The sequence below is a fragment of the Rhynchophorus ferrugineus genome, unplaced genomic scaffold (genome assembly GCF_030347505.1).
Source record: "Rhynchophorus ferrugineus isolate W39M unplaced genomic scaffold, kcgeb_rfMv2 rfM1, whole genome shotgun sequence".
NCBI classification, from domain to species: domain Eukaryota; kingdom Metazoa; phylum Arthropoda; class Insecta; order Coleoptera; family Curculionidae; genus Rhynchophorus; species Rhynchophorus ferrugineus.
Genome location: NW_027472580.1, coordinates 36,777,511 through 36,790,458, shown reverse-complemented (window position 1 = coordinate 36,790,458; position 12,948 = coordinate 36,777,511). Strand labels below are relative to the sequence as shown.

The 12,948-nt window shown below is 33.2% G+C and overlaps 1 protein-coding gene across 1 annotated transcript in view; it reads left to right on the top strand.

Annotated features, from left to right (window-relative positions):
* The window catches only part of LOC143196592 (fibrillin-1), a 164,793-nt gene that overhangs the window by 136,474 nt on the left and 15,371 nt on the right, over positions 1–12,948 (top strand). Inside the window, exon 43 of the mRNA XM_076404407.1 lies at positions 3,995–4,234. Within this exon, the coding sequence (XP_076260522.1) occupies positions 3,995–4,234 (240 nt within the window). The remainder of the gene's footprint in view (positions 1–3,994; positions 4,235–12,948) is intronic.

Genomic DNA, 12,948 nt, shown 5'->3' with positions numbered 1-12,948 from the left:
TAAAAAAATCATTTCTAGACAATTCCTATTCACAATAATTGAAGTTCCAGTGACCTTAGTGATATTAGTTCTTATAAATTTAGAAAAGACCTGTTGTTTCTGTGAGATTTATGGTTAAAAACACATAACTAGTTTTATGAAAAAAAAATCATTCCTAAAATATTCCTGTTCACTATAATTGAAGTTCCAGTGACTTTAGTGATATTATTTCTTATAGATTTAGAAAATACCTGTTTCTTCTGCGAGATTTATGGTTAAAAACATATATTTATTTTTATAAAATAATAATTCCTAAACAATTGCTATTCATTATAATTTAATTTCCAGTAACTTTAGTGATATTATTTCTTATACATTTAGAAAACACCTGTTGCTTTTGTGAGATTTATGGTTAAGAGCACATAAATCTTTTTATAAAAAATCATTCCTAAAGGATTCCTATTCATTATAATTTGAGTTCCAGTGACTTTAGTGATATTATTTCTTATACATTTAGAAAATACATAACTGGAACGGTTAAAAACACATGACTCTTTTATTGAAAATATCATTCAAACGATTCCTCTTTCTTACAATTTGAATTTTAGTGATTTTAGTGATAATGTTTACGATATATCTAACTTACAAATTAATTTTAACGGATTTACAAAAGATTTTACTCTGTATTAAACCACATTAGGTACATCTGGAACTAACTTCATATTTAAGTCTCACTGACAGGTTTCACTTTTCAGTATGTTTAATTTCACCGAAACCCAAACGAACAATTTTTCAGTGCGTTGAAAGTAAATGTCTGAATATGTACAGAGTAAATCGCACTTGCGGGAGGTTTTACTTTTTTTTTACATAAATTTGAAGAAAATGGCGGCTTAAAGTCAGCGAATGCTGTGGCAAGCTTATTTCAACCATGCTTCATCGATTTCAGTATGTTAATTTTGACAGTAAAGACAAAGAGCGTACTGGACAGCCAAAACAAATTTTAAGACGAATGTTTGAACATAAAATCACCAATACCGGTGAAATCATCAATAGGAACCACTATCGACTGCAATTGATACGTTTGTGTCAATTGCAGTCATTTTTGGCTACTTGGAGGAATTAAAATGCAAAGTGCTATAAACCTGTTGTGTTTTACAGGCGTCGCTCTTTCTGATTGCTAATTCTTTCAACAAACGAGTCGTTACCTGTCTGTGCGGCGCTGCATTTCTTATGAAGATTTTTAAAAATAGTTTGATTTGTGATGTAAACGTAAACTGCGTAAAAGTGACAAAAGGCAGCGGCTATCGCTGGATAATACCTTGAATAAAGTAGATTGTCCGATTTTTAACAATAAAGCTTCAAATTTAATTAATAAAACAGTAACAATTAAAACTGTTTTATAACCCTAATATATAAAATCATTAAGCAAAACCTTAAAAAAGTCCTCTATATTAAATAACCGTTACTTTTTAATGAGAATATTAGTAATGAAGTAATTAACACGCAAAATTATAACTTTTAAAATTCATACTCACAATATAATTTTTATTAGAAGGCTTTTTTGATATTGATATTGTTAAACATCATTATTAACTTATTCAAAACTATCAACCTATTGGGGAGAAAATCTCACACATTTGATAAGCTCTGGACTAGTATCATTGGAGATGATAAAACGACAAATTAGTTGATATCAAATTAGCCTTCACTAGGATTTTGTTATTCAGTTATTTTCTTTTATTGATTGTTATATATTTATAATTAATATTCTAAAATTATTCTCCATCACTTATTGCTATTCTTTCTCGTCCTAACCATAGATCATGTTGGCAGAACTTTTAAAGAAATATCTTGCTTCTAGCAATTCTTCATAGTCCCCAACTTCAACTTTCGTCCTTCCCGTGTATACGTAATGCATTTTCCTACTAGATTATAGGGACCACTATCGTCTGTAATTGATACGCTTGTGTCAAGCACTCCACGGAAAATCGACGGTATACAACCATAGACACAACAATGTTAATCTGCAGAATAACAAAACCCGACCATATGTTGCAAAACCGATGAAAACATATTTAGAGGCATTAAAATGCGAAGTGCTATCCACCCGTTGTGTTCTACAGACGTCGCCCTTTCTGATTGCTACTTCTTTCAACAAACGAGTCGTGACCTGTTTGTGTGCGTTGCATTTCTTATGAAGATATTAAAAAAATAGTTTGATTTGTGGCTAGCCTCCAAATATACATAGTTATTTCGAGATGGAAACCGTAAACTAAAACGTAAACGTAAAAGTGACAAAAGGCAGCGGCTATCGCTGGACAATACTTTAAATAAAATATATTGTCCGATTTTTAACAATAAAGCTTGAAATTTAATTAATAAAACAATAACAATTAAAACTGTTTTATAGCTCTAATATATAAAATCATTAAGTAAAACCTTAAAAAAGTCCTCTATATTAAATAACCCTTACTTTTTAATGAGAAGATTAGTAATGAAGTAATTAGTTTATTATAATTTTATTAACACGCAAAATTATAACTATTAAATTTCATACTCAGAATATTTTTATTAGAAGGCTTTTTTCATTTTGAAATTATTAAACATCATTATTAACCAATCCAAAACAACAAAAAAACTATCAACCTATTGGGGAGAAAATCTCATACATTTGATAAGCTCTGGACTGGTATCATTGGAGATGATAAAACGACAAATTAGTTGATATCAAATTAGCCTTCATTATGTTTTTGTTATACAGTTATTTTCTTTTATTGATTGTTATATATTTATAATTAAAATTCTAAAATGATTCTCCATCAGTGATTGGTATTCTTTCTCGTCCTAACCATGGATCATGTTGGCAGAACTTTTTAAGAGATGCTTCTAGCAATTCTTCATAGTCCTCCTCAACTTCAACTTTCTTCCTTCCCGGGTAAACATTACGCATTTTCCTACTAGATTAGACTCAACATACACATTTTGTATTGATAAAAATGTCAGAAGGGCTAACGCCAAGACAATATGGAAGATAGTTCTTATAAATGTTTCAATGAACGCTTTTATTTATTTTTTAAAAATATTTTAAAGTCTCTTTTTTAGCAACGCGGGTTTATTTGGAGTGGACCTATTGTTTAACGTGGGCCCCGAATGACGGCCCTCGGCAGTAAGCCTACCGACTGGCCAGTGCCTAACTTAGAGACCATCCCAGAAGACATCCGGTCTTACCCAGCCTGGTTATTGACGTGACTGGGATGGTTATTTCTTGTCGGATTTTCTTCTGCTGCTTTTTAAAGACATCTATAATTACTATTACAAATATAAAGTGCAGTATCAAGTACAAATACAAGCAACAGTAGGAGGACGTTCCTGTCGCTTTGACCATTGCACCAACGAAGCCAACATATATAATTATTCTTAATATTTTTTGAATTGTTTCAGATTAATTTATTTTAAAAATTCAAACCTTAAGAAGCATCTTTGCAGTATATGTTATAAACTTTATGTTTCATCGACTGAAGCAAATTATATTGTATATTTTGTGTGCTGTCATTGTTATATATAAATTTGTTAGTTCAATTCTTTAATTAGCAATTATCAAACTTATTAAATATTCCTTTTTGATACGTAAACTGCTAATAGGCCTTCTATTCCATTCCCCTTTTTTCTTTTTATTAAATAAAAAGGCGAATAACGGAAATGTCGAGATAATGAAGACGATGAAAATATTCATATTTGTTAATTCCCGAAAAAAAAGCTCCGCTCTTTCGTTACAATTCCAGTCGCAGGAATTATTTCGGAAATTTGCCGAAATAAGAGGAATTTCCATTTTCCATTAGCGTAAGGGGGCGGAATTAAACGAGGGACGGAGAGGGAACGCGCCGAAGGGTTGTTTCGGTTTTATAACGAACAGATTTAGTGTGGAGCTCTGGGGCTTGGGGAGCAAATAAGGGGATACAAATCGGTTGGGTTACGATGTGTTGTAATTCAAATTAATGGAAGTCTATGGTTTCAGGTTGCAGCCAGCTGTTTGAGCGCGCCTTGCGCCTTTGGGTGTACATCTTCTGGATCAGGATACAGTTGCGGATGTCCTCAAGGCTATCAGAGAATCGGGCAGGGCCACTGCTTGTCAACTGTTACTCCTGCACTTGCCAGCTATGACATAGGAGATGTTCCCACTTATCCAATAGATGAACGTTATGGTAGTGCATCTAATGATAAGCTTATTACTACGGAAGGATGCTTCTCATGCCAGGTAAGAACTGATTAGTAAGAATAACAATTTATAATCGAATAAAATTGGAAGATAATTTCTTTCCTAAGAACTTATCAGCATTTTTTCAGTTTTTCTGATTTGAAAATAGAACTGATATATTCCAATTACTATGTGAAAACATATATCTTTGTATTAATTTGAAGAACATTTTATTTATTTATTTTTACGCTCATTGTGTGTTATTGTGAAGGTTTCATCCGTTTATTGAATGTTCTTTTACGTTGTTAATATTCTGTTATTGCGAAGGTTTCATCCGTTTATTTAATATTCTTTTACGTTGTTAAGATTTGCTTTTACAGTTCAATACCCTGTGCAATTATATATAACACTGACTGTGTTATAAAGTATTAAGGGCTATACGGTGGGTTTTTAACCAAAAAGCCGAATTTCTCAGTCACTGGTTTGATTTGTGTGTGATTTTGCAGTATTAGTTTACCAACAACAGTATTGTTTACAAGTTTACTGAACTACGATAAAATTATCCACTAGTAGTTTTCAATTGTGTTATTTCACCACAGACAATACTATAGATTTTGTAGTACGAGTTGTACTACTAGTTGAGTAGATAATTTGACCATAAAGAAATAAAATGATCTAAAAACTGATTATTGCAACGTCGACACATATGAATATGAATTTGATGAAATTACACTTTAGTAAATCATTAGATTTTAAAAGTTATCATAGAGTTGACAACGACGTGACTTTAACTATTATAATGTAACTCTATAATTTAACTTATTAGAATTATTAGCCTTATTAGCCGAAAATAACGAAACAAGATATAAAAATAAGAAAGGCTATTAATGTTGACAACTGTCAAGTTTTATGACGACCTCCCCATACCTTCTTTAACCATTTCTTCGAATTATTTATCTGTAGATATGCCTTTGGTATCGATTTCTGAGTAGAAGTTAATCAAAGTACCATAATATTGATTCATATATATAGTGCCTTTTAAGTATTATACCTCGTGTTAGCGCCTTTACCCCTGTTTTCGAATCACCAAAAATTTAAGTACTTAGAAATGAACACGCTCATCAAACTCGAATAATAAAATATGGTTTGAACTGTTTATGAACTACTATTGAATAAACTTTTAATTCAATTAATTAATTGTTATGCTAAATGACTTTATTATATTTTATGTATATACTACTTGCTTCTTTACCATATATCTCCTTACTCTCTTAACATAATTTTTTTATATATGTCTAAATGGTACATTTCATTATATTGAGGGCATCTGAACTACTTTCAAACCATAGACGGAAGAAATATTTCCCATCGACGTATCAACTACAAGTAATAAAAGCGTCTTTATATTCAAATTCTCTCCTATAAGTTACAATATTACTTGTGTGACCTACCTCTGTTACTGTTTGAATCATATAATTAGATTTCTCTTAGACCTATAACGTCGACGATCTTTCAACAACTCGTATACTTGGCAATTGGTCGTATACCAAACACGATTGCACCAATTTTTGACTGGTCAAACTTCTACGCGATACAAATGCATCTTATGATTTGTTGTACGACGGTGCCGAGGACTAAGAAGTTAATCATTTCGAGTGATTCGACTTGGATTGTACAACTTTTCGTACAACAAATTGCATAGTGTGTCGGTCGTTTAGCTGTATGATACGACAGAAATTTCAATTGGCAGATAGTAACAGTAGGTTAACACAATTTCGAAATATAAACGGCCCGGCCTCATTTAAATATCGTTTTTCTTGAAAACTCTTCGTCGTTTAAATCGATTATCTATTTAAGCGGGACATTACTCTCACTTCAGCAACTCCATAAATATAATCTTCCTAGCAGTACAACCACTTCTCGGGACGTAGTTTAACCTCTCTGGCCCCTGCCACCCCGTTTTCCACCACCGACAACGAGTATTTAACACTCCACGTTTCCCCAACGGTCCCCATCCATCAGGGCACGCTTTACGCCCCACACCCACGACCTTCCACTTCAGTTGTCAGGTATCCGTTCCCGTCGTCCCTTTCCCTAAGCAAGTTTGCGAAAATAAGATTTGCTCATTGCGTCTGGAGCTCAATCAGAAACGGAAGCACATAAACTACCGCCCCCCTCATCCCGCCCCGACGAGGTCTCCGGGGGTATGTGTGTGCGAGTGTGGGCGTGTGAGAGTGCCGGGGGATATTTCCTGCTCGTCCTTAACCTGACCGTAGCCGACGGCCGTGCTCCTAGTCCTAATCAAGTTAGACCCTCCCCCCGCCGCTCTTAACTTGTCCGTAAAGGGGCAGGCGGATTAAGTTAAATCTTGGCGGTTTGGTGTGAAAGATGACGGCGATTTGCATGAAATTATCCGAGGCTTCAGAAAACTGAACCGTTTTAATGATATTTGTTTTCAAAGTGTTAACATTGGATGTTAATTACTTTGAACTATTGAAAAATCAGAAACGTATTCTCGTTTTCCCAGTGATCCGTCTAAAACGATTTAATATTGCTATTTGTTCTTATAGTGGCTCCATTTAGCCACTTTAATTTTTTTAAAGGTTTGCCAACAGATGAATATATTTTCCTTAATTTTTAGTTTATTTTTACTTTAAAGTTTTAAGGTTCATGAGTTGTATGCAATTATATTGTTATTTAGTTTTACGGTCTTCTTCACGTATTTTTATATTGGTTATTGTGCCTTCTTAGTTTCTTGATGTTTGTCTATTTCGCTCGTAATCCAAGATATTTTAGAATTTTAATACTTGAAAGAAGGTTGATTTACAGATGAAAGAACATAATTATTGATAAAGCCCAATCTTCGCAGACAGTGAATACTATCACGGACATTAATAAATTAAAGCACGTTATACTCCATTAAAAAAAGTAGCTCTCAGCTCTCTTATGCCTTCAATCAAAATACATTATAATGTGGAGCAATCATATTTGATGAATACGACAATTTAAATATATTAGTAGTTACATAGAAGTTAATGATGATTATTTTGTAAAAGAGTAATTATCATTTCATATTTATCCATTGCCTTTGCTGCAAATATATATAGTATATTCAAAGTTTTTTTGTACATACGTCATCAAAATGTTTAATGTATTGCCTGCTGCAATTTGTAGATTCGTTTGAAAATCAGACAAAGTATGCCTTATCATTTGATTATATTTAAAAATAGACACAATGCTGTCTGATTAGTTCGAACACGTAAACAAATGTGCCTGTCAAGCTTGTCCGGTTTTTAAACGTATGCAAAATTCTTCAAAGCAATAGTAATAAGAGGTTATAATTCTAGCCTATTATAATCCAATATACTGCTGTATAATTAAATATAGTTAGATGTACTATAATGTAAAACTACATTATATTTGCTAACATTTGTGTTCAATTATTTTATTTAGATTAGAATTTTATTTCATGTCAAAGTCAAACTGAACTAAAACTCAGAGTTGATGCGGCAGCATTGCGACGATTAGACATCAGAAATTTAGATGACGTATGTACAAATTAACTTTAAATAGACTATATATTCCGTTGGCTGACCATTTTTAAATATACATTTATAAATGTATTTAACATTTATGAAATGAATCTGAGAAATATATTATTCGCAGAACCTATTATGTATAGATTTCACCTATATGCTGTTCTCCATATAACCTTTGACAATGCTAAATCTCATATTTCTTAACAATATTCTTAATGATCCTTTCTATATCGTGTTAATTTATTGGTATTAATAATAGAATGTTAATAAGATATAATATTTATTTTAATAAATCAATCTCATAATTACGTATAAAAATGAAATGAAACAGTTTTAAATGACATCTTATGCTACACAGAAATCTCATGTCCAACCGTTTATAAAAAAATAATTTTTTAACGAACATTAGTTTGCTTCTCTGTAGGATTCCTGTCACTATAACTTGAATAAATTTGTTTCCCAGATTGAGATTGATTTTCCTGTTGTCCAGTAACGTAAATCCGGACAGTGTATTTCTTAAGTCTAAACCTCAAATATTTAATTTACGGTTATGAAACTGTTAAAATTATTGTTGCAAAATCAATTGTATCTCAATGCATAATAGTGTAGCAGGTGTCTGCTGATTACTGGTATTTTTAAAATCCTCATAAAAATTTTTGCGGATTCTTTTGTAATACTACCTGAATAACGGGCAATTTTCAATTGTTATGTTGAACATTTGAATATAGTTTATATAAAGATTGTTAAAAAATTGTTGGCATATCAACATGTTTTTAATGGTTGCTAATTAGATAAACATATTAAGAAGTTGAATTTGTTTTCTTTGTTTTCTTCCGGTGCAGTGATTCGGCTTCGTCTCGTCACTATTACAATATTGTCATTAAAATAAGTATATTTATTGTGAAGGTGATAATATTAATTTAGTTTTCTTGTTTGCTTTTCGAATGTATTTTAAGTTAGAGGTAATTAATATTTCTGTTGTCTTATGATCAGTTTGTAGACCAAAATGAATGTTGAAATGGATCGATATGACATTTCTACATTCCTTTTGTATTTTTTTCTAAGCTATTTAAAACTATTTTTGAAGTTTAGCTGGGATTTCTTCTAATAACTTTTACAAATGATGGTGTTTGAACATTTTTATTCAATGTTCAAATGGAATATGACGCAGGATTTGAAAATATAATTTTGTAGTAAATGGTAAACTGTTATTTTATTTAGAGAACCGCTAAAGTCATCGAATTTAATGGATAGTAGGTTAAGTTGTTTAATTGTTATTTAGATTAATACACTCTCATCGCTGATCAAAATACATGCAAGCACCAAAGAAGTACATAAATTTGATTAATTGGTGCTTTGCAATCACAATTGTACATTGTATCATTTTATTTTCGTCAGTCATTTACTCGATTTATAAAAAAGCCTATGGTTTTTATGCGCGTTGTATTTAATATTTGTAATTAAATATTTTCTCCACAATTAATGTTATATATTTAATGGAAATTATAATATATATATATATATATATATATATATATATATATATATATATATATATATATATAATTTCTAATTATTTGAATGTTAATTTTAATAAATATTTATTATCCACTGTTCATTTTCGAGCATCCCTCTGCAGGAAAACGCTGAAAGAACCCAAGATATAATACATCTTTCTTGAGACCTGTATTTATTATGGACGACTCAAATTGGCAATTTGCCTTTGTTTATTAAGTTTTCTCATTAACGAGCTGAAACTAATTACGAAAACATTTCATTTAATCACTTAATATTGTTAAAAACAATTCGTTTCTCATCAGGCTTCCATCCAATTAGCCGAAAATAAGCGTACAATTACGTCTCCCATCCAGCCTCTGCCCGTTCCCTATCGGCCTCTGTCTCCACCCCCAGCCCATCGGCAGTTGTTTCCGAAACCCGGAGCCGAACCCACCCTGCGAGAAAACAAAACGGAGACTTCCAATTTCTTACTCGAGCGTTTTTACGGCGAAATTCTATTAGTTATCTCATAATGTCGGCGAGCAGCAATTTATTTATCCTTTAAGTAAAGGGAATTTCCTGCGGTTAATAGGTCGATTATCAGGCGGGAAACGTACGCCGAATCTACGAGCGTGGAGAGAAAAAATACTCGATAAACCGGAAAATGGCGCTGGTGGATTTTCGGGTTTGTTGATGTGCTGTTTTTTTTGGGTCAATCTCAAATGAAACACAATCGGTAAAAGATTACACAGAACCGCTATGGCGAGCAATACAGGGCCACAAATAGGCTACAAATATTTATCTTAGGTTTCATTATTCGGACGTTCAATCTGACGGAATACTATACACAATCGCCGAATTTACTTTTCATGTTTATTCTTGATTCTGTTTTATGCGGATCTAAAATGTTAGGATGAATGGTAAATGTAGTTGATGTTTTTCTTGCATCAGCTTTAATATCAGTCAATTTCTTTTAGGCAATAAAGTCTACCCTGACTATATACGACAAATCCTGATCTCTCTGAGAGTTGCTTGGCCTAGGCTAGGCTAGACTCATTGAGAGCATATTTACCTTTTTGGTATCAATTTAGCTTGCGATTTGTACTTTACTCATATGGTGTGGAGACTCTATTTTCCAATATTTTTTTCGACCATGCTAGTGAGAAATAATTTGTCAAATTTATTTGTCCACGCCCTTGTTAAAGTTATGTATTCGGTAATGATAGTGATATATCTGCTGATATAGATTTTGAGGCTTCGGTCGTTCTTCACGATATAGGTCGCATTGCATAGCTATATGGCTTGAGAATGTACCACAATAAGACATATTCATAACTAAATGATTACTATTATAAGTCTCAATGGTAAAAGTAATAAACAAATAATAAAAAACACGCCCTGAACGATACTGAGTAAGAGATGTGAATAATTTAGGAACCATTGACGATCCAGCATAAAAATGTAATACTTTGAAACGAAAGATATAACAGGTCAATTGAAAAGTTCCCGGCCTAACATTTTGTGGATTTTTAATTTTTTTTTCATTGGTAACAACCTCTTTTGGGCGTCCACTGCTTTCACCGTTTTTTGGAGCTCACTTCACCACCTTTAAACTTATTATACCAATCCTTGATGGTTGATTTTGCTGGGCCAGTAACCGGAAACTCGGCATCAAGCCAAGTTTTTGCTTCAACTGTATTTTTTCCCTCCAAAAAGCAATATTTTATCAACATGCGAAATTCCTTTTTGAAAATCCATTTTTTTTTACAATAACAAAAGTTGCTTCACTCAAAATGCAATAATTCCTAAAATAATGGTCCGACAGCTGTCAAATTTATAGATGCATCTTCTGAGGGTTAGGGCTAACTAAAAAACTTATGGATTTAATACTAGTTGCGCCATCTATGTGTCAGGCCGGGGACTTTTCAATTAACCTGTTAAATCTATGACGGTGTTATTTTCGCAAAATATAACATGTATAGCTTTCAACCTTAATGTTAGTGGAATAAAATGACATATGTATCAAATAACAACATTGCATATTTAAGTCTAGCGACATCTGTTAGGAAACCCGATAATGCTATTCCGGTACACCTGGTATTGATTTATTTAAACTTCTAATATAACTCAGAATAATTGTTTATGTACATGGGATATAATGAAAGTCATGTTAAAACGCTTCAGTCTGGATTGAATAAAAAAACCTCCACGATACCTCTGTGCTTTTCCCTTGCAGATCGCCGCGTCGATGTAAACGATTTCGAGGAGGGGGAAAGCCTAAAAGAAAAGGCAATTAAACCGAACGGGTAACGCCGCAAACTCCACCTAATCCTGCACAAGCGACCTCTTCCGTTCCAATTAGCAACACGGTCGGCCTTTTTCCCTAACGACTTACGTGTCTTGTCGCGTTCGTCTCGCACAATAATCGCAACTTAATAAACATACACATACGAGCGGAGAGCGCTAAACACTTTTAAGCCGCTTAAAGTTTCAAAGCGTCGTCTGTCGGGACAACCCTGCGGGAAAATGGGGGATTGAGGGGGGCGGTCGAGCAGGTTTTTATCGTCGCCGCCCTGATTCTGGAGGAAAATAGTTAATTCGCTTTAGCTGACGTCGAGATTGTCCGGCTGTTGGGGCTGTACGTGTCCGATACAGTACGCGGGATTAAGTCTCTTCGTTTCGGAACTTCGTCCGTGTCATCGGCCGGAGACAGTTGAATTCTTGCGAAGCGGTAACATAATCTATAGGTTCTGAGCCTATTATTATGTAACCTGAAACTCAGATGCAACTTTAAAATATTTTTAAATTATTTATTTTGATACACAAATTAATTTATTACTACTGATTTGTTCTACTCTTAAATTTCCAAATTACATTAAAATTAAACTACTTAGGCTTAAGTTAAGGGAATACTTTACATAATATAAGTTTTAGGATAGACAGGAAATACGAAATGTATTTCCTGTCTATTGTCCAGTAGCGGTATTGTTTTCACCAGGTTATGATTTAGTACCCTTATTTTATGTTTAACGGCGAAAGCTTGGATAACTTCGTAAATTCATCGGATTTAGAATCATCTTGCAGTTCTGCTTTTGTTACATAACGATAAGGATTGACAACTAATCGTAGAATTTTGTTTTGGCAGTGAAGGATTAGTTGGTTTGATGTTTTAGTGCAAACCCATATTTGCACCCTGTAAGTCGAAACTGGCTTTATGATTGTCCAATATCTTTCATTTTAGGAAAGTTGAGAGTACCTTCTGACTAACCAGTACAGTTGCTTGGTTTTGCCATCTCTAACATGATGTTTCCAATTTAGCCTACTATCGAGATGTATGCTAGGGTATTTTGGGCTTCCGTCAAGTGATATAACTAGGAATCTGTTATTTTGCCGCAATGCAAAACTATCATGGAAATAAATTAACATTTTGAAGCTATTAAGCTGCATTTCACATCTCTAGCCCATTTGTAAATCATATTGATTGCCACTTGTACTTTTTCTACAGTCTTAACCAGAAACATCTTTTGCTATAACAACTGAGTTGTCGATGGATAGTCCTACACTACCCTGGGGAACTCCAGCCTCAATCATAGTGTTGAGAATGCCACAGTTTTTTTTTTCAAAAAGATGTGATTTCAGCAGTTGACAATAGTTCCGCGGTAGCAATTAGATCATTGGATTGGTTGTGGATTAGTACCAAATGCCATACCTGCTCAAAAGCTTGTGAGACCTCTAGGA